Here is a 20,636-nt window from a genome sequence, read left to right on the forward strand (position 1 = left end):
TTCCGTGGCTGGAGAATCCGGACTCTTGAAAATAGCACCGTAAATCCTGTTCCTGATCCTGCGATATTCATTCTTCTCGAACCAATCGTTTAACCTGCGCTAACATAAATCTCTCGTAAACTGCAAGCAACGATATGGAAACGAACAAGTTCGTAATAAACAATAAATAATATTAAAATAAGAAATAATACTAGAATAATTAATAATAGTAGAATTCACTGACCGCGTATGGTAGTACCTAACTATTCGTGAACAAATTTTTTCAAATGGCTAACATTATTAGTTGCAAATTTTCTCGTTTTAATCTCCAAGGTCTTGTAAGTAATATAACAACGATATCCAGGATGATTCGTGTGATATAGAAATCGCTACATAGAAAGTCTATCATTCAACTTCTGCAAGAATTACGAAATTCTGCAGGCTATTAACTGAAGTACATAATCTACCATATAACCAAATGTATAATGTAATAATACCATTTGTGTTAAATAAACAAAATTAAATAAATAAAACAAGATGTCAAAAATAATTTTCTCGACACTAAAAATTCAGGGGATTTTAGCAAAGAATTTTAGCAAAGAAAAATTAGCGAATCTAAATTTACGGAAAAATTATATTCAGTTCGACGAAATAAAACAAGAAGGAAAGGATTAAGCGATTAAAAATCGGACCAAGTCTACAGCAGTAAACTATCCGTTGAAAGAGTCTGTTTTACTTAAAAGTGCCCTGGGATTCTACTAATGGCAACTCTAACGCAGCGCTTGTCTGAGAGTATGTACCGTGAAATTTAGATGTTTTGAAAGGAAGATGGGATACATTATCGCTTAAATATAGAGCGAAAGTGGCAGACTTTTATGCTTTTCATAGCTGATAACAGCTAAAATCAACATGAGACTGCTTCTTAATAGCGTCTGATTGTATAACGACTTATTCTACTTGACGAAGCGGCATATCGCCTTCATGGGACTTAAATACAGCCAGCCTACGAATTCTACGTATTTCAAAAACGAAATTTCATCGAAATTCGTAGTCATACGACGGAGATAATATAGAAATAATATTGTTCTTTAAACAATTGAAATACCATCGTTGAGAATACTAATTCCAAGGCTTCAAGACTAATCTCAAAACTCGCAAAAGTCTTTAAGCAATGTACGATGCTTCGAATGAGAAAGGAATTAATTAGGACGACATTTTGGATTTTACTCTTTGACGTGGAAACAAATCGACGCATTTGCGCTGAAAAATAATGAGCAAATACTGCATTTCTCGTAATTATTTCGGGACTGCCTTCGAAACCATCGCGATAATAACTGTCAGCGAATATGATAAATTACACAAATAAATAATTATCGTATCGTAAGAACGAGAAACATAGTCGGGCATAGATCGTTCAAAGACAAATTTTTACGCTACAAAATTGTTATACACGCGGCTTTTATCGCGCAAGTCCAGCGTACTAATAATACGTCGTGGTATGGGGGTCTATTTAAATCTTATAGCTGTACTTTCATTTTTACACGCTGCTGGAAAATTCACTGGAAACCCTGAAGGGACATTAAATAAGCTCATCAAGGTGTCTTCCTGGAGTCACGCCTCAAGAGACACCAGAAGGCATACCATTACGAGTAATTAATATGATTGAATTACCGACAGAGTTGAGAGAACGAGTGAACTTAACAGAAACCGCACGAAAAGTGGTTTTGCTTCGACTTAAAAAATGCGCAACACTATGTATGACTTCTTTCCTTCTTCATACCTACTACATATGCGTGTCCATGATTGAAATGTTCAAGTCCAATTTCGTTATCGATCCTCGTAATAAAAACGAGCGGCGAACGCCGGTCAAAACCAAGTTAGAAAATTTCGCTCCGACGCTTGTCGATGATCATCGCACCATTTCTGGTCGTACAAATTCTTTCGTTTCTCCAATATTTTACATATATTCCGTTTTTACATTTCCACCGACGTGGAACCGTTGTCCGTCACGATTCTCTCGATAACATTGAAATTCCCGTTAAATGTCATCCGTTTGAATAATACGTCCAATATTCGATAATTACCTGCTGTTACAGTTTCATTCCGACAGTAATTAATTTTACGGTGAGATAGAAATTCTTTAAGCAAATTCTAGAAATTTCTTCTCTGTACCCTCCTTGTTGTATAACGAACATGCAGCCAACGTTAAAAATCTTTCGCTCCAATTTTCTAGACAGTTTTATCGCTCCGTTATTTCGTGTAGCATTTAAGACGTGAAATTCCAATACGTTATACGCGACTGACGCATTGCTCTCTTGGTAGATACTCTTTAAACATACTTCTGACAAGCGTTCCTGAATTTCGTTTTCCACGAGTTTACGCGTGATTGGGATCGGTAATAAGAAACGACGCTTTATTCGCAGAAGAATATGTAACCATTACTCATTCGATCTACACTGAAAGTTTTATAGCGAGTGGATTCGCAATAATTCGAAGAATTTTAGAGATTCAAGTTTAACGATATTCACCTGGGATATATCGGTCGAAGAATCAAAGAACATCCGACAACTTGCCCGAATAACACCCGGCCGTTTATGCGCATACAAATGTGTATACTTTGTAAACTACCCATGCAAGCTTTACCGACCGTGTATCCTTCCTGTATCTGCCCCTTGCTGAAAAGACAGTCCTTTGATGCAAATAAATTCGAGCTATCCTTCAACCAACTAGAAATCGAAATACCCACGAAGAAGAAGCGGCAGTACTGGAACAATACGTTCCATTTCTTTTTCTATCGCATCTCGATCGACTTGGCTCGTCTTTTTACTGCGAAACCTTTTTATAAGAAGTCACCTGATAAAAGTGGCTCTTATCGAAGGGCGAGGAAACGAGGGCGGAGCAATTGGGACTTCTTCAAGGGCTTGCAACTCGCTTATACTATCGCGAAAAAAGCGGTAGTCACCGGTGAGGATTCGCTCGGGCGTCTACTTCAAAGCGTTAAAATTATTGCCTCGCAACTTTTATCTTAAAATCGACTATATTGTTCGCCAATGTCTCTCCACTGGGGGGACAACGATGAATGTGAATTCAAAGCGATAAAAAAGGAAATTTCTTTGGCGCATCGCAGACTGAAACTTTTGAAACGGTCGTCAAAAGCAGCCTGTCGAATACCAGCATTGGAAGGTAACATTAAATTTCACTCTGCACGCGCCAATTCAATTTCGGCGAAAATTTCTGAACTTTCTTCCGTGACCGTAGCGAGCTTCAGCCCTTTCGATGCTGCCTCTGTCTCGTACCAACGTTCTATCGCGCTCTAACGATATCCTCGTTGATTTTATTAAGCCAGTTATTTATCAGAGAAATCCGCGAGATTCGATATTCTTGTTGATAGCATTTCAAGCATACAATTCCATCGGGCACAAAATAGTTGGCGAACAAGCGCGTATAACTTTAAAGCAATGTGATTTTGAACGTATGAACTATTGACTCGATTTTCACGAACTAGTGCTCTCGCTTCTCCTCCTGTAAAGGAAAATACAGTGAAAACTGTTGGGCGTGACCGACAGAAAATTCTATGCCCTAAAGAATACTTAAATAGCGCTACAGTAGGTGACATTAATGATCAACACGATCTGATCAAAGATCAATGGGTCAGGGTCTTTCGATATGCTTTAAGAATTTTAAGGCTAGGTGAAAACATCACGAAATGTATAATGAATAATGTATATAATGAGGCTGAGTGAGCGTTATATCGATAACGAGATATTCTTGGGTTTACGAGTTTGCAAATATCGAGGAGTTTATTCGCGGTCTAGAATTTCAATGTAATATACGATGGAAGCAAAATACAATACACTTTAAAGCTAAACTGCGGAACGCTCGCAAACGTAATTTGAATGAAATTCGATTCGCAGCAAGATAATTGCGTCGAAATTAACCGAGGATATGGGAAAACGCGTGGAATTCACGCGAGAATGTTGTCAATTGGTATGTTAGGTCTGACGTCGAACATCAAGTTTCGTTAGATTGCATCTATCGCTTGTACGAATCTCATTTCCGATACGAAACACGTTCACGTTGTGCATGACACTCGATGCACGAGATGCAATCGATACGTGCCAGCTCAAGGAAACAGATTTCGCCCGACTATTAATTAACGTTGCTCACGCTAACCTAAACGTCCATACCAGTCAAGTTCTTCTTAAAAAAGAAAAAAAGAAAAAATAGAACGGCAAGTTACGCGAAGAAAACTTCTAACAGAAGCAGATCGAGAGGAGAAACAGGATCGCGTGATCGCTAACCTCCTGGCGTCAACTCGGCAAACTGCTCGTTTTATCGAAAAGTTCGCGAGACTAGAACTGTCGTTTTAAAGTGAAAACGTCTCGACGTCGACCTTCGGCATTAGCCGAGCCTTGTACTAATTCGCTGTTGATTAACTAGCTATTGTTCTTTCGAACTACCAAACGAACAAATCAAACTTTTACGAATTAATATCTTTCTGTATGTATACACGTGTACGTAATTATCACGCACGGGAAATAGAAACAACGGAACATCAGTGATTCGATTTTGATCGTCGTCCTTCTGGCTTCTCTTATTTTCGCATTGAAATAGTCGATGCACGGAGATGCATCTAATTACTAGTCAACCGTGAAAAAGCTTTAGAAGTAACATCACTATGTAACACAGAAGATTATTATTTCGAGGTACTAGGGTTCATAGAACCGAAATTAACTCAGCGAGGGTGGAAAACAGTACCGAACGTTCGACACGAAAGAAAATACGCCTCGAACTAGCGAGTTCCAAACGCTAAAGGATTTTCTGGCTAATGTATCGTATTTCCTGAAGCGGAAGTTCCCTTGTCCCTTTCTCGTTTCCTCTGACTCGTTCGCGCAAAGCAGCTGCATTCTCGAGGGCTAACGAAATTCCACGAGCTTCTGAAATTCTTGTATAAGAAAGACACCCTTTGGGAAGGTTGGCTACTCGCTTTCGGCAGATACCTTATGAAAGCTGCGAACATCCCTTCTGGCAACCTCACAAAATCCTTTTGATCCCGTAGGCGGAACATCCATCAACAGGTGAACGAGTCGGTCGACGAACAAATATGCTATACATATACATATTCGCTCCGTTGTATAAGTAAATTGATGGAAAGATATAGCGTAGCGAGGAACGGTAAAACCAGACAGAAAGATGAACACGCGATGGTCATTAGGTATTATTTCTGATGTTGTCGCAAAAATACAACGGACACGATCAACATTTATAGCTTGTGTACTTTTTAACCGTAGTACTAGTACTTCTGGTTACCCATCTGTCTGTGAATCGCGTGACGTTTTTCACTACAGCTCTTACCGTTCTCGAGCACTTATCGATTCTCTCCAGGCACCGTTAAGAAGCTAGATGAATGTACATTAATTATAGGTTCTGCAAATTACTCCCTAGTTTCTCCTTCTAATTGTACAATAAACTCTTGGACGAGACATTTCATCCGGGATAAGATATTCTATGAATTTATTATGCGAGAAGGCAAGGCAAAGCAGAGAACAAACTTTACGAACTATGAAGCGTGTAATTTATTTTACACCGTGTACTCATCGAATTATTGTTTGGTTTAAGTTAAATACTTCTCCGACTGTTATCGGGTTATGTACAAATAATCACGAGTAAGCCCTTTATGTATTACAATGTAATTACTTCTTTGTCGCATAATATTTCCTCTCGACTATTCTCGATCCGATGCTGGGAAAAATTTTCTCATAGCGAAACAGTGTGAAGTTGGCCTTTTATAACGCGTAACGAACCGCAGGATGAAAGTCACTCGAATTTCGCGATCCCCTGGGATCTTCAACTTTTCTGCTAGAACCCTCATGCGGCTAAGACTACGATCCAAGCACCACCTACCAACCGGAGATTTATGAAATACAAGCGATTTCCTCTAAAACGTTTTGAAACGTGAGTGGCATACGTACTATTGGAACAACCTCGCAATTTCGCTACACCTTCACATACCTTCCCGACGTATCTCCAATTTCTTCGCATGCACCTAACGCTTACTACTAGCCACTTTGTTGCACATGTTTCTGTTCTTAATCACGCTAACGTCTTTCGAACGATCGCTAGATTTCAAAGCGCAAACGACGAGTCAAATCATCCTCCCCTGGATCACGCGATCCAAAAATCTGGAGATACGAGTTCCAGCTTAAACGTTGTTTGTTCTTCGATGTTCGTCGAGAAAGGTAAATGTTTCGTAAGATCGCAAAATATAATATGAACGCACATTTCGCGTAAAACTAGCGAGAGCGGGAATTTCAAATGTAATTAAATTGCATATTTTCACACGTTCCATGCAAGATACAATCTTTCCGCTGTACGAATGAAACATAATAAAAAGTAGAGTGGAACGAAATAAATTCAAATTTCATCCGGTTGCTCGACGAACCGTAAGAGACCGCGTATAGTACTTTTACGGCGAATATGTTTTTTCTGCACTACAGAAGCAATCCATTTTAAAGCAGAAAATTCGGCAACATCTCTGATCGACTAAATACCGAGTGACTTTTTAACATAATTTACCTTGTTTTGTCAAAAATGTTTGCTCAGATATGGTCGAGAAACTCGATCGCGAATGTGGTAGCAAGCAGGTATAGGATAGTCATGAATTTTGTTGATTTATGCGAGGTACCACAACCCGAAGGGTATCACGTCGTTCGTGATACGTAAAGCTATCTTTCATATCTCATTCTTCCGCCCCTCCTCCTAGATTATTCTCACTAAGATTACAAACATTCAATATTGATTCCCCTAGTCATTCTCTGAAATATGCTTCCATCTCACAGCTGGGTCCTATCAAATTTTCGATAAAGTGCATCGACGCATAGATACTCGATATGGGATTAAAGTTTGTTCTTTTCTTTCCTTTTTTTTTTTTTTTTTTTCGTATTTTCTTCGAACAAAATTCTCTTCGTTATCTTTTACCTACTAAATTAACGATAACGAAATCTGGTACAGGATAAACTGTCGTGAATCGCGGTTACCATTTAATCGACTGTATTTGTCTGGCGTACTTTCAAGTAAACGAGCGTTCGTGTCCCGTGGTTTTCCGTCTGTCACATTTCGAAGTTTGTTCCGACCTCATCACCGAGTCCTATTTAGTACGCGGATATTCATGATTTTAGCTAACGCCGTACTAGCTTGTGGCCAAGAGGATTAATGAACATTTAGGTAGCCACGGTAGTTATTATCCTAAAAGTCAGGAATTCGCATTACATCGCAGTTATCGTAATTACGATTATTAATTATTAAACGTAAACGTTATAAAGTGCCATCAAACGTATCGAACAGACCGCCACATTTTTGTCGAAACTCGGAATAAATGAATAAAAAATCCTTACCGTACGAAATTCCTACAGAGATATCCTATATCCCATACATATATTAAATAGATATTCTATATTCCATATCCTACTAGATTATTCGTCGTATAAAATACCAAATTTTCCAAAAAGCCAATAAAAAATGCAATATCATCATTGGCTTGGAAGCGAACAGAATTCTGCATAAATCTGCCAACGCTTACACACATAAGCGAAGAGCAAATACGAAGCAATGGTTGCGCGGCGTGCCTACACCGATATCGAGTTTCGGTCGTTCATTTTCTATTTTCCAGCATAGCGGTTTATCGGGCAGGAACAGAGAAGTATTAGTTACCACAAGCTCGAGCTATCAGATGAAATTTAGCTCCCTCGCCGCTTCGAGGAGGTGGGTGATTAAATCGCTGTGGATCGCGCGAATTCCAAGCGCGGCATAGTCGACAAGTTTTCTGAAAGATCGTTTCGAATGAACGTGGTTGAGCGATCAAACTGGCGAGCAGCACAGAAAAACAACGGACACTGCGATGGAATAACGAATAACAAGAGTCTGGAAGTAGGGCGCTCGTTTTTACGGGAACACCATTGTCTGTTTCGGTCAAGTCCTTCGTTGAATACCGCTAGATGAAAATATATTTCGCCACACACGATACGAAGGAAAATAGAAATCGCATTTTAACGATTATTTTCGCGCAAACTAGAAATGTTAATTATACGACTCTGACTTACGAGTTTTTTTCATGAAACAGCCTCTTGGAATCACGATTTCTAATCTCAAAAGTCATGCGCCAAAAACGATGGCAATGCGACAACATCGCATCGTTGAAGCCGATCGATTTCTATATGTGCGTTTTTATCGATTAACCTTGAAATTCACTATACACAAACTACAGTCGTAATTAAAAGTTATTTTAGTAACGATGAATGAACGAAGGGAGTTTTGACAATAATATTTCAGAGTCCACTCTGACCCAGTTTTCCAATGCTACGCGATCCAATGGCCTGAGTACATCGTTATCGTTGTCTTTGACTTGGACAGCGGCCAAAATGTAGCGCAAAACATTCTATTGGATATTTCATCTCTACTTAGCGACGTCGGCTCCGATTTGCAATATTCGAATGAAAAGATTCTTCCGACTCTCATCTACGATCCAGGAACGATCCGAAAGTTCCGTTTCCTGGTAGGCAACTATGGAATCGCAATTTCAGAAATAAATATCTGAGATACGTTTGTCGCTGACACAGGTTTCAAAGATACGCGCTCACCAAGTTGTTTCAAGAAAGTTACTACGAAAAGAAATCGGGCTTGTCATTCAGTGATAAAAGACAAGTTTTGGAAGAAGTGGGAATTGTCGCGCGATATAAATTGAACTCTAAAATACTCGCTATGAGAGGCTACTATACCTACAAATTCTTCGTGCGAACAAGCGTGTGGCGAACTATCGAGTAAATATCAAAGTGGAAACAAACTGCAAAAGAACCGAAACAGAAGCAAAATACTTAAAAATGACGTGTCAACAGAATGCGATATAAGATTGGAGAGAACTGAAAAGCAAAGAAAAGTACAAGTTGAGAGAACTGAAAAGCCACGTCGGGTCCAAGTTGAATCAAAGGGAACGAGAACGACACGACCGCTCAGAGCGAAATAGAGAAGTTCGTGAGACGATTAACACGTGTGACATGGCCTTTCGATCGGAGAAAGAGCTGGTAAGAAGAGCGATATTTTCGATCTTTTGTTCATCATTCTATAGAAATTTTGCGTGACTTTTTTTTACCTCATAACGATATTTTTCTATGCAAGAATAAATAAAAATTAAAAGAGAAAGAGGACTTACACAACCAACGAGAACTAATTTTCTGCATCCACGGTACAACCCTATTCTGCTCATACAAAAGGAACAAACAGAATTCATTCTGCATGGTATTAAATAAATCGATGTCATTAATTGTAGATAGGAAGAAAAATATTTAAAGGACAATCCACGTTGTTGCTTTCTTGTTGATTTGATTAAGTGGAACACAGTCTGCTAATGCTATTCGTCTTAATTATAACAATCTACTGTAACAGATGAACGACTCTAAAACGAATATAAATCTTAGAATTACTCGTATTAGAAAAGCTTGAGCAAACTGTTTATTTTCATAGCAGTCATCGATAAAGAAAAAGCGTGGTCCGTCGCGCAAAGTTTCTAACTGATGGAACAGACGAAACTTTCCCGAAGGAAACTAAGACGATCATAAAACATTTCTTTCGCCCAAGTTGAATATCTCTCGTTAACAAGCTGCATTCTGACTATGTACAACCATCTACGAGTTTAAAACCTGAAAAACTGTAAAGAATTTGGAAAAAGTATTGCCAGATCGAGTAGAAGCCAAGAAATGCTGTTATATACGTTTATGACATTACGGTTGAGCAAACTTCGCTCGATTAACGCAGTTCTAGATGCAACGTAGTTGTATAACGGTAACTTCATTTGATCGCAATAAATTTGTCGACCTTACTACACGTAAGTACGAAGACTGAATTGCTATGCCGTTTAAACTATTTGATCATAAACGATTCACAGTTACAATACTGAAATTACAACAGCTCACAGGTGTGCTCGTAATCATGACCAAACAATCTCGCATTTGCCGAGAGACCTATAACGTCGGTAATAGATTCCTGCTAGCAGCTTTGATTACTGGTGCCACCCTATTACGTTCTCGGTCGTTGCACGCTAAACCTCTCTTCCTGTATAGTCAGTCAACATACAAATCTTCACCTTCACAGCGTTTCCATTACTTAAAAAGAATTATGTCAGCAACTTTTATCGATATGCTGATCTACGCTATTTTATAGCAATTAATTATAGACATTTCAGAAAATCGATTAACTTCTCTTGCATACGTTACCGAACATTTTTGCAACGAAGTAATAACCACGCTGGCGCCGCGCAAATGAGAAGCCATACATTAACCCTGTAAAGAATAGGATCTCGAATATTTAAGATATTAATATTCTCTCTGTTGTGAAAGATACTTAAAATACCTACATACACGTATGACATGTACGATATATTTTATTCTCGTTACACTTCTTTCCTACTCTTCTACTAGAATTTTTATCCTTAACACGTTTGTAAATTTATTTTAAGTAGTTCGAAATATTCAGCATTTGTCAGATTATCCGTGTGTATAGAGATCTTTTACACATGAGAAATGTCTACACAAATATTATTCATTTGTAATTCGAATTCGATGTTTCTGGTACAATGTTCAAACATGTGATATTTCTGTTTAAATGAATTCCAATCTATACTCTATATGGGCACAATTTGCTGTTATCATCCAAGAAGCAACTACTGAATTGTACTTGATGTCGAGGAACGGACAATAGTAATCGATTTCGGTGAAACGTATCTCTGAGCCTGGTGGCCCTTCGTTCCAACATCGATTCAAATAATTTACGATCAATCAAGAAACCAGATTCGTAGCGAACTCCATGAGAAAAGTCTGTCCCTCCGATCGATTTTATGCCGGAACATTTAGTTGGCCAAACATTACGACACAACGATTTCCTCGGCGTTCGACGGCTCGGCTCGATAACATCCCAGAAATTGAGACGCTGACTGAAATGGATTAAGTTTGAACCAGGCCGTAAGCGTCTTTTACTCTAAACGTAGTTGGAAGCTGAAATAGTCGTGTTTTAAATTGCTGCTAACGATGTCGATAAACATTATACTTGTTCGCTTCTTGAACCAGGCTTTACGGTATGGTTCGGTTAAATTTCAGTATTTTTCACTTGAAAATTCGATACCAAAAAAAAAAAAAATCATCAGAGGAAGAAAACTGGTATTACGCAACATGGGTCGAAATCGAAACCTATTGGTCGTATGATCGATAAGTTTCATTGAAATACGACAATGAATATACGAATAAAAATTAATCCATCGAAGAAACGTAACAATTGGAAACGTGCTTACAATGCCTCTGATCGATCTAGTCGTAGAAATAAGATCGTACCGCTAACAGATCTTCGTTTTGCATAAGACACACCTTTTCCCTCCAATGAGAGAGGTAAATGCGATTCTAAATGCGACGAGGAAATTTTCTGGGAAATTACTCGCTCCGCAGGCGCCTTGTCGATTGAGAGCGAGATCGTTCATGGGGAGATTGACGAATAGACGTGCTGTAATTGTGCAGGAATACTTGCAGAAATACTTAAGATAGGAAAAACGTTCGTATCCATCCCACCATCTGTTCCTTCTATTTCCTTTCTATAGAACTTTGCTACATCAAACCTTAATTAAGACCAATTAGAATCGCATGATTGTCACTGACATGTTGATTCTATCTTTGTACATCGATCTAATTTCTTCCATAAGGAATCATGTTGCAACAACGATGATCGCGTTTAATTTAATAATTATGTATAAATTTTACGACAGCTTGATACCACAAAATCAGAGGAAACACCGATGTTATGTAGCCAACGTAACATTTCGTTTTTGCGTGAAACAGTTCGCTTCTATGAAAATATTTTTCCATCGGTGCCTCTATAATGAATGTTAATGTTTCGTTGCAACGCGTAACTACATGCGCATTCCCATTTCCTGGTTTTACACCTGCTCTTTGCCTACATCCGTTCCCTGTAGCGTTAATTAGTCTGTGATCTTTTGAAAAATATGCAGTTCATATACACTGTACGCTCAATATCGTTCTTGCCTCGACGCTTTTGAAACAAGCTAACGTTTCCAGAGATTGCGCTTATTCGTACGTAATACACCAATCGATAGACGCGCGTGCAACTACCATAAAATAACTATCTCACAGTTGATTAGAGACTAAGTGTATAACCATCGAGAACAAACAACTTTTTAATCGATATGCCTTGCTTTCCTAAACATGCTTTATCAGTTAAATTATTAATACTCACGGAAGCTCTTAAAAAAGTTGTATATAATCTTAAGGGCGAAGTTTCGGTTTATTCGGTTAAAAATATCGTCGGATCAAATTATTTAAATCATAAGTTGTACGTTTCCACATCGTAAAACGCGACCGTATTCGCGTGATTTCCTAACGTCACGTCTGACCTTACACGGACTTAGTCCACTGAGATCGAATCGGCAGCGTAAAAGTAGTATCAATTCGCATTACCAAACATCAATCGCATCATTTTCGTTTATTATAATTCTTGCCAGTTTATGATAACGCGTTTTTATCGCGTTGATCGATGACTTACCGAAACCGAAGCTATCGATTGGAAAGTCGCGAACTTAATACACCAATAATTTATGAAACTTTCTGTTCAATCAGAACTTTTTAGGTCACGTTATAACGAATACGATTGTCGTGCCACGATCAAGTCGAATTACGGTGACATAGAGGGATGGTGAATCTACGCTCTCTGCTGTCCTTTGAGAAAAATAGGATGTCGTCTATTTAACATCTACGAAAGAACCCTCCATTGCTCACGACTCTGGAAACATGGTAAATGGAAGAAATAGATTCTTTGACGAATGATTCGTGGAATTCTGATTGTCGAGGAAGGACTTTATCGCAGTCGCTATCGTAGCGAAGCATTCAATTATGCTGCGAACCTTTGAATAACTTTCCCTTTCTTTCTCTCTTGCGGTACGTCTCGTACTTTAATTTAAACGTTTCAAGAAAAATATTAATTATTAACAGGACCCAATAAAAGCTCGCAAGAAAATGTAACTGAGAGTTACGTGGAACAGGACATCACGTCTGGTTTAGCACAAGTAGAACGACCATCCCTGTCCTTCTCAGTTATACGTTTCCCAATCTCTTTCTGAATCCGATGACGATGCAGCAATCTGGCGTTTGCTTATACAAGAGTAACGGTTTCTTTCACGTCATATCATTTTTTCCTTCCGACGATGTTCAGAAGAACGATCGAGATTTTATCGGCTGACATCTAAACGCATATGAAAAATGGATACTCCAACTACCTAAGGTCGATCTGTTAACTTTATATGTATATTGCATCTAGCTTTCCAGCACTGGGTGAAAAGTGATTTTCGATACGCTGGATTTTATGGTTTCTTCGGTGGCAAATTTTCCCGTTATGATCTAATCGATTTACAACAAGTATAAAAGTACACGTTCAAGGAAAATCGTGAAAATAATACACTGTCATGCGGACGATAAACTTATTTGAGTTCGAAGAAATTCATAAGATTGTGAATGCGAGAGAGCTACTGGAATATTCATCTGCAAAATGTTTGCTCGAAGACAGCGAACTATTAGTTTGTAAGTAATACCTTACGATCGCTCTAAAATACTTAGTTCCGTTTCTTACCCGTGCGTTCTTATCATGCGCCCCGCTAAATTGTGCGCGCTTCACGATCAATAATTTCTTGTAACCGTTTTGCATTAAAAGTTGGCTAAGATTGATTAACTCGGAAGAATGGAAACAAAAAGGAAGATTTTATTCTTCGCTAATTATATTCCATAGTATTTGTGTTTGATTTAGGAGATAAGCATGACGAGGTTCGAGTGAAAACGGCTTTGAAGTTCGCATCGCTTACCTTTCGCTTCACAGCTATATTTAGCCCAAGAGATCGAGTGCTTAGCGCTTAAACAAACTATCTTAAGGAAGACGAAATACGTTACATTACGCTCAACAACACAATATGATCAACTGTTATATGCGCTGGTGCGCGCTCGCGTCGCATTTGTCTCATTCTTGTACGAGATCTGCTTTCAGCGGAAGCCATTATACCGGAACGAAGGAATAGAATAAAGGTAGTTGAAAATTATGAAGGAGCCGCGTGTGTTTCGAAATTACAGCGATTACATGGAATATCACGAATCTGTCTCGCAAAGATGCGTTAAATGTCAACGTATTTCATAAAACTTTCGACAAATATAAATTGCGCTCTATCAAGAATTTATCGTACCATACGTTTATAAACGTGTCTCGTAATTTATTACGATCGTTCACGGCTTGTGTTTAATTCGTTGATTCTCTGTGCACGTGAATAAAAATCAGAGAGTATTTTTCTAAAATCTCTGATACTCGATACGTTTGATCTGTGCGAAGCAATTTTCTACCGTGACTAGTTTCATGCTTGAACATTCGCCGAAAAATAACAATAACTGCAGTACATTCGTGCCATGAATTTCGTTACCTCAAATTTTTACATGCCAAACTCTAACGAAATCCCCGGTACTCCAACAGCTTTTTTTTCATTTTACGTAGCTACTCGACCTTGACGCATGACGCGCGTTGACGTTCCACCGAACATCTCTATTCACCCTGTGAAATTTTGTATCGCTTGACGTGCTTGTGTTGCACGTGTTTCGCCACGATCAATCTCGAAATGACGAGAAAGACGATATCTAGGACAATAGCATTCGAATTGAGCCTTTTTTCATCGTTTAGCTGTTAACTTCGTGAAGGGCGATCAACCGTACAAATGAAACTGACTAGGCGAGCGTACATCTACCGGACCATTTATCTTTTTCATCTTGTTTATAAAACCATCGAAACGGTTGCTTTTATTATACTTCTGTTAGGTTTCCCTTTCGAACGTTTGCAATCATATGTGGAGACGCGAATAATATTGGCGCCGAAAACAATCAGAATGAATCACTTTGAAATTCAGGCGCCATGTTGACGCAAGGGGAAGGAAAGAAACGTTGTAGAGATATGTTGCTTGTAGAGAGGGATCGTTCGGAAGAGATAACTCGTATTTAGACGAGCCGGCAAGGCCAAACGATTCCGTGTTCTATTCCCAGAAGAAAAGTGGTCGGTTCCTTCGGCATGAACATTAATATTCATATTAGCGGGACAACGAATGGTTTAACCTCTGTGTACACAGCTCGAATCAAAACTGGGTTGAATCGACCAAGTAATAAGCATGCATGCGATGAAGCGATCTGTGTTATTAACATAGACCTTGTCCCAGCTGGCGATCCACCGTGTTATTCCACTTCGTAAACCGGTTGAGTGGTGAGGCTACCTACGAATCGAGGGATTATGGAGGCAGGCGAAGGAAAACGGATCGAAATTGCTCGTGGTCACGCCAGCACCCACTCGACAGAACCTAATACCGACTGTTCCACCTTTTTAGCTCTGTCCTTCTCTTTTACGCCTTTCATATGCCCTTATCCTTTCCAATTTTCTGACCATCATTCACAATTTTTCGTTCCACCGAATCCGGCTGTTCTTTGTACGCGGACATTTTACCATAATTCCAATAATTGGTCAAGGATGCTCAATTTCGTCTGTGCACGTGATAGGGCACGCGGTTTCCACATTACGCTGAGACGTCAGACACTAACGGAGAAAGAGCAATAGAGAGATCATCGAAGAAAAGAAATTACGGAAGTACTACGAACAGATTCGAAAAGTGTCATACGCATACACGGAAGGATCACAAAGACACCCTCCACCTTATAAATTATTGGAATATCGATACTATCGCGCAAGTAATGATGCATCAATTAGAAGAAGTGAATGTACGGGAACGTCGTAAAATGAATTGATTAATTTAGACTTCAATTATAACCGATGTCGTTTCGAACGGCTGCGTCTCTCATGCGATTCGCAGAAACGAAACGCGACTATAAATATACTGTTGAGAGTAAACGATTGTTGACCTACATAAATTCGCGAAAAGATTTACGGTGACAGCAGCTGTAGAAAGTAGTAGCGGAGATACTGGAGCAAACTACACAGCTGTTTCTGCCGTGTCCAGAAAAGTGCAATAATAACAGAATAACTTTTGCGTGAACCGGAAATCTCGCGTGGCATACCGACGTGACTGCAAACCACGGCTTGGCTTGTCGTTACAAGGTAATATGTGCGTTCAGCACACAGAGTGCACTAAAATGTAACGGTGAAGCTACATTTCCAGAAATAAAAGACAGATCTATCAAAGTCAGCGTGGTAAATGTATCAAGCTTTCCTCGTAGTTGGCCTATTCTTCTAGTAATCATTTCGTTACAACGAAACGCTCGGCAGACTACGGCCATGATAACAAAGATTGTATGGCATAACGAGGAATAGAAATTGAAATTCTAATAAACGAGCAATTTAGATGAGAAACTACACCGATGCGAACGATTATACGTATGATAACATAGAAAAAGGAAATAAAGAAAATTACACGAAATAACGTGCATTTTTCTTTATTTACACTTCATTCTTGATCTTCTTGTTGTCAGAAGCGAATTGTGTCGAGAAAATTGAAAAAGGAATTAAAATTTCTCCGCTAAAGAAACAAGCGATAGCCCGTATAACGTCACAGCAAAGACTTCAAAAATTTCTCAAGCTCATAATCCAAGTAACCATAAAAGCTTGGAACTACCAGAGAGCCGATAAAAGCGAATTACCAATCAGCGTTAAGTTACGAAGAAGAATATTCTGTCCAGGTATTCCTTCGAGAATACCTACTTCAAAGCTCCTCTTAAAACCGAAACGGAATTAAGTGGATGTTATTAATCTCTCCCTCCCGTGAAATATCTCCACGATATGATTAAACATGTAGTTTTTCGTTCATTGGCCTGCTTTATTATTTTCTTTTCTTCAAATTGAAAGCCAGTATTTGATAAGATTGCATATCACGAACGCAGGCTGACAAACGGCACAGTTTCACGACGTTTCGCGAAACTGCGAATCGTAGAACGCGAGTTCGCGCTGGCAACCGATTAAAGTGCTTCGATCGTAGCACGACACTCGAGTCGCGACATTATCGTTGCGACGCATTATAGGTGCGCACACACGCGTCGCTAAACTGTTTAATGTGAAACTCGCGAACGATCATTTAAGCGGTCGACGAGGGATTTTAGTACGCTGCACCGTGTTAATATCCAGCCCGGGACGTCTCGGTCAACCCGATAGAGGTTGGAACATGCCGCTCACTGTATTGGTCAGTTCGACGTGAAAAAAATTATGGAAGAAACGATAAAGATAGAACGACGAAGACTACAAGAACGAATCTTAAATTCTTCGTTCGTGCGACGATAAACGATTATAGATTTTTTTGTAGGATATCAAAATCTGTTCGGATGGCCAACGTAATTGCTTAATACCGACTGAACTTTATCAGATTATTGGAAATTTCCTAGAAGTTAATTCGGTGATAAAATCTTACGTTTTCCATTCTCGAACTCGTTCAATTTGCATGCCTTAGAACCTTGCGGGAATCATTTTATCCGTAATTAGCTTGTGATACTTTCATTTCCTGCAAACGCGACATTTAATTTCGTTATTTCTTTGACGTGCCATCGAATTCCGGCACCCTCATGCATATTCCAAAAGGTACATCTTTACTGGTCATTAGGTTTCATGTCAGCCGCGTGGAATAAATCACTCACGTTCCCCTATAAATTAAACTTAAACACTGTTGCTTTTGCGAAATGTTCATTAGTACAAACGGACGTGAATGTCGCGTGTACGAGTACCACTTTGATCCACGTATACTTTGTGCGTAAAAAGGATGGCTTTTATCGTGTTTACGCGACATAATCTCGTGCCAAAATATTTCAAACTATCACGCACTTTATAGAACACAGAAAAATTTTGTCAGATTAGTAAGAACTCAAATATCAGACGCAAAATCATTCTGAATTATTGCTATTGCGTAGCGTGCTGATTAGAGAGGCGAATATGAAACAGCGAATCACGTAATAACTCGTAAATACGAAAATTCCGCGTTGCAATTATGGAACAATCCTTGATTATACGTACAATGTTGTACAATTAATTAAATTACCGATCGCAAATACACGTCTTGTTGACGAAGATATTATAATAATTACACGTAACTTTGGGCAAAAATATATTCAAATTTTCCCAGGATCTATTCCGAACGATTCGACACAATGAACGTTCGGTTAAAGCGAGGATAATGGAATATTGACGATTTTCGACCGAAAATTCAACTTTAATAAATCAATAGCATTTTTACAAGTCCTATGCAATTCATAATTAATATTCGTTCTGAAGATCGGTTCAGAATCTACCTACACCTCGACTCTCGTAAAATTATCATCTTCTACAGATATCGTGGAATATTGCTTATCGAGTTGCAGAAATATAGAAAAGTCTCTCATCGAAGGGACGTAAATTTTCTGCAATTAGCTTTGCGTGTTAAGATAAAAACATATTCGTTACGGTAATTATTCAGGGCAACATAAATTTTGCGCATTTAATGGTGCAAAATGAAATTATAATACCTTGACGCCAGACAGTTTTATCCTTTAAATTAATAAGAACAAATGGGATCGTAAAATGTACATAGGTCCTAAATCGTCCTAAAATGTAATGAAACAAGATAAATCCGTCAGAAATTTATTTCGCGTAAGATTGAAATTTATTCCAGAACGTAAATAAAACGGCAGTTAAATAAATACTGCACGCATAAAAGAATGCTTTCGCTGGCAGCGCTCGTTTGACATCCGCACTATGACACGGTAGGAGCATTTCGAACGGAAGTAGGTCATCGCTATCACGGAATTCAGGAGCTGTCACTTGAAGAATTACTCAAATTGCTTTAATTAACTAATCCTATTTCATTTGATTGGTATACGTATCCGAACTGCGGAACCATCGACATTCGAACAAAATCATCGTTTGTTCGATAAATATAGATCTATGAAAATTCAGTTTCCCGATACAATAATAGGAATGCTAACTGATTTCCAATGAATTGCTTTAATTAAATCAGGTTATAAACATCGCGCAAATGCGATGGCAAAACAACCGGACCGACGATACGAGGAACATACCGATTTGGCAGTCATAAATGTCACGATGCACTTGCAAACGAGTCAGTGAAAAAGGCATCGTTGTCTTTTATACGCCGGAACTAAAGTCTGAGCGAATTTCTAAAAAGTTTATATTTCGAATTAACATCCACTTCTAGCACATCGGAATAATAGCCGACACGATAATTATTTTTATCGAGATAAAGGATAAGGTGCGAAGCGTAACTTAATGAATTCTTTTAATCCGTCGCCATCCGTTTTAAAAGCCATTGTAATACGTGGAAGAGAAAGCAGACTCACCAAAACGTAGACAGCAAAGGGCATGACGAGCACAGCAACGAGCAGGTCAGCGACGGCCAGGCTCACGATGAAATAATTCGTGACCGTCTGCAAAGCTCTTTCTCGAACTACAGCGAGGATAACCAATACGTTGCCGAATAGCGTTAAACAAGGCACGATCACCAGGATCAGAGCCCACCAGCTGTTGGCATTCGTCTTTTCATCGACGTCTGCTGTCGGCCCGCACTCACCGGCTCTAACGACACCAGCTGCGGTGCCCGCGACTATCGACGACGTGCAGTTCACGCTTCCGTTCAGGTTCAGGTTAGCCCCTCCATCGTAATAGGCCGTCAAATTAACGAAAGCGCTGTAATTCAATCGATTGATGTAATCGTTTAAGTCTTCGAAGACGAACAGGTCCGATATGCCGGTGTAATTGTCGGAGCTAGGCGACGACGGTGATACCGAGGAAAAGAACGACGATGACACACTGAACAAGGAACCGGAAGGCGTTGTACCTATCGTTGTCGAATCATTGAACCAACTTAACTCGATGCCACTGGTTGACGCATCTTTCTCGCTTCTTGAGAAAACGTCGTTTAAGACGGTTTCGTCGTGTATGGTGACTGCGTCCTTGGTTGCGTTACCGGAAAACAAATCGGTTAGTCGTTGCGTATGGTCTAACGACAGATTGCTCACGATGGACTTAACCAGAGGCTGGTCGTTCGTGTTCGTCCCCATTTCAAATTTCTCTACTCGTGAATACTGGACGCCGATGTTGATCACGAGATTTTGAAACGCGTCGGTTCTTTAATTTTGTCTGGCATCCTCGTGACCGTTATCTAAGTGTTCACGGCTAAGCTTTTCGTTTCCCTTACGTTGGTGATGTGCGGCGTTCCTTGTGCGATAACATTCTCGATCGTCCGTGCACGCAAGAAACGAGGTGCTGCGTCTGGACTATCCTCTCACCAATCACCACAATCGCCCCAACCTTAGCGGCGTATCATTGAAATCCCTCGTCGAGAATCTCTGTAATAGAAAGAAGAACCACGGTCAGTACGACTTCTTCCCTTGCCTTGCGTTTTACACCTATCCTTGCATTGTAAAATAAAAGCGTAATGCTCGGTGTCGTAGTCGCGTGTTAGATAATTCAATCTATTTTCGCTCGAGTTTGTACCTTAGTTTTATTTCCGCGGTAAAACGCGTTACACGAACGCCACGGAAATAAAGGCGGAAGAAGGATTAAGGAAATTTAATTAAATTAAAACCGTAGACGGTAACTACCGC

General features: G+C 39.4%; 1 protein-coding gene across 3 annotated transcripts in view; it reads right to left on the reverse strand.

The window, feature by feature from the left end:
* LOC126865969 (dopamine D2-like receptor) overlaps positions 1-20,636 on the reverse strand; it is a 96,433-nt gene that overhangs the window by 70,345 nt on the left and 5,452 nt on the right. For all 3 annotated transcript variants that reach the window (XM_050618948.1, XM_050618950.1, XM_050618949.1), the window contains exon 2: positions 19,371-20,378. In XM_050618948.1, the coding sequence (XP_050474905.1) occupies positions 19,371-20,090 (720 nt within the window). In that variant the 5' untranslated portion in view covers positions 20,091-20,378. The remainder of the gene's footprint in view (positions 1-19,370; positions 20,379-20,636) is intronic.

The sequence above is a fragment of the Bombus huntii genome, chromosome 5 (genome assembly GCF_024542735.1).
Source record: "Bombus huntii isolate Logan2020A chromosome 5, iyBomHunt1.1, whole genome shotgun sequence".
Taxonomy (NCBI): Eukaryota; Metazoa; Arthropoda; class Insecta; order Hymenoptera; family Apidae; genus Bombus; species Bombus huntii.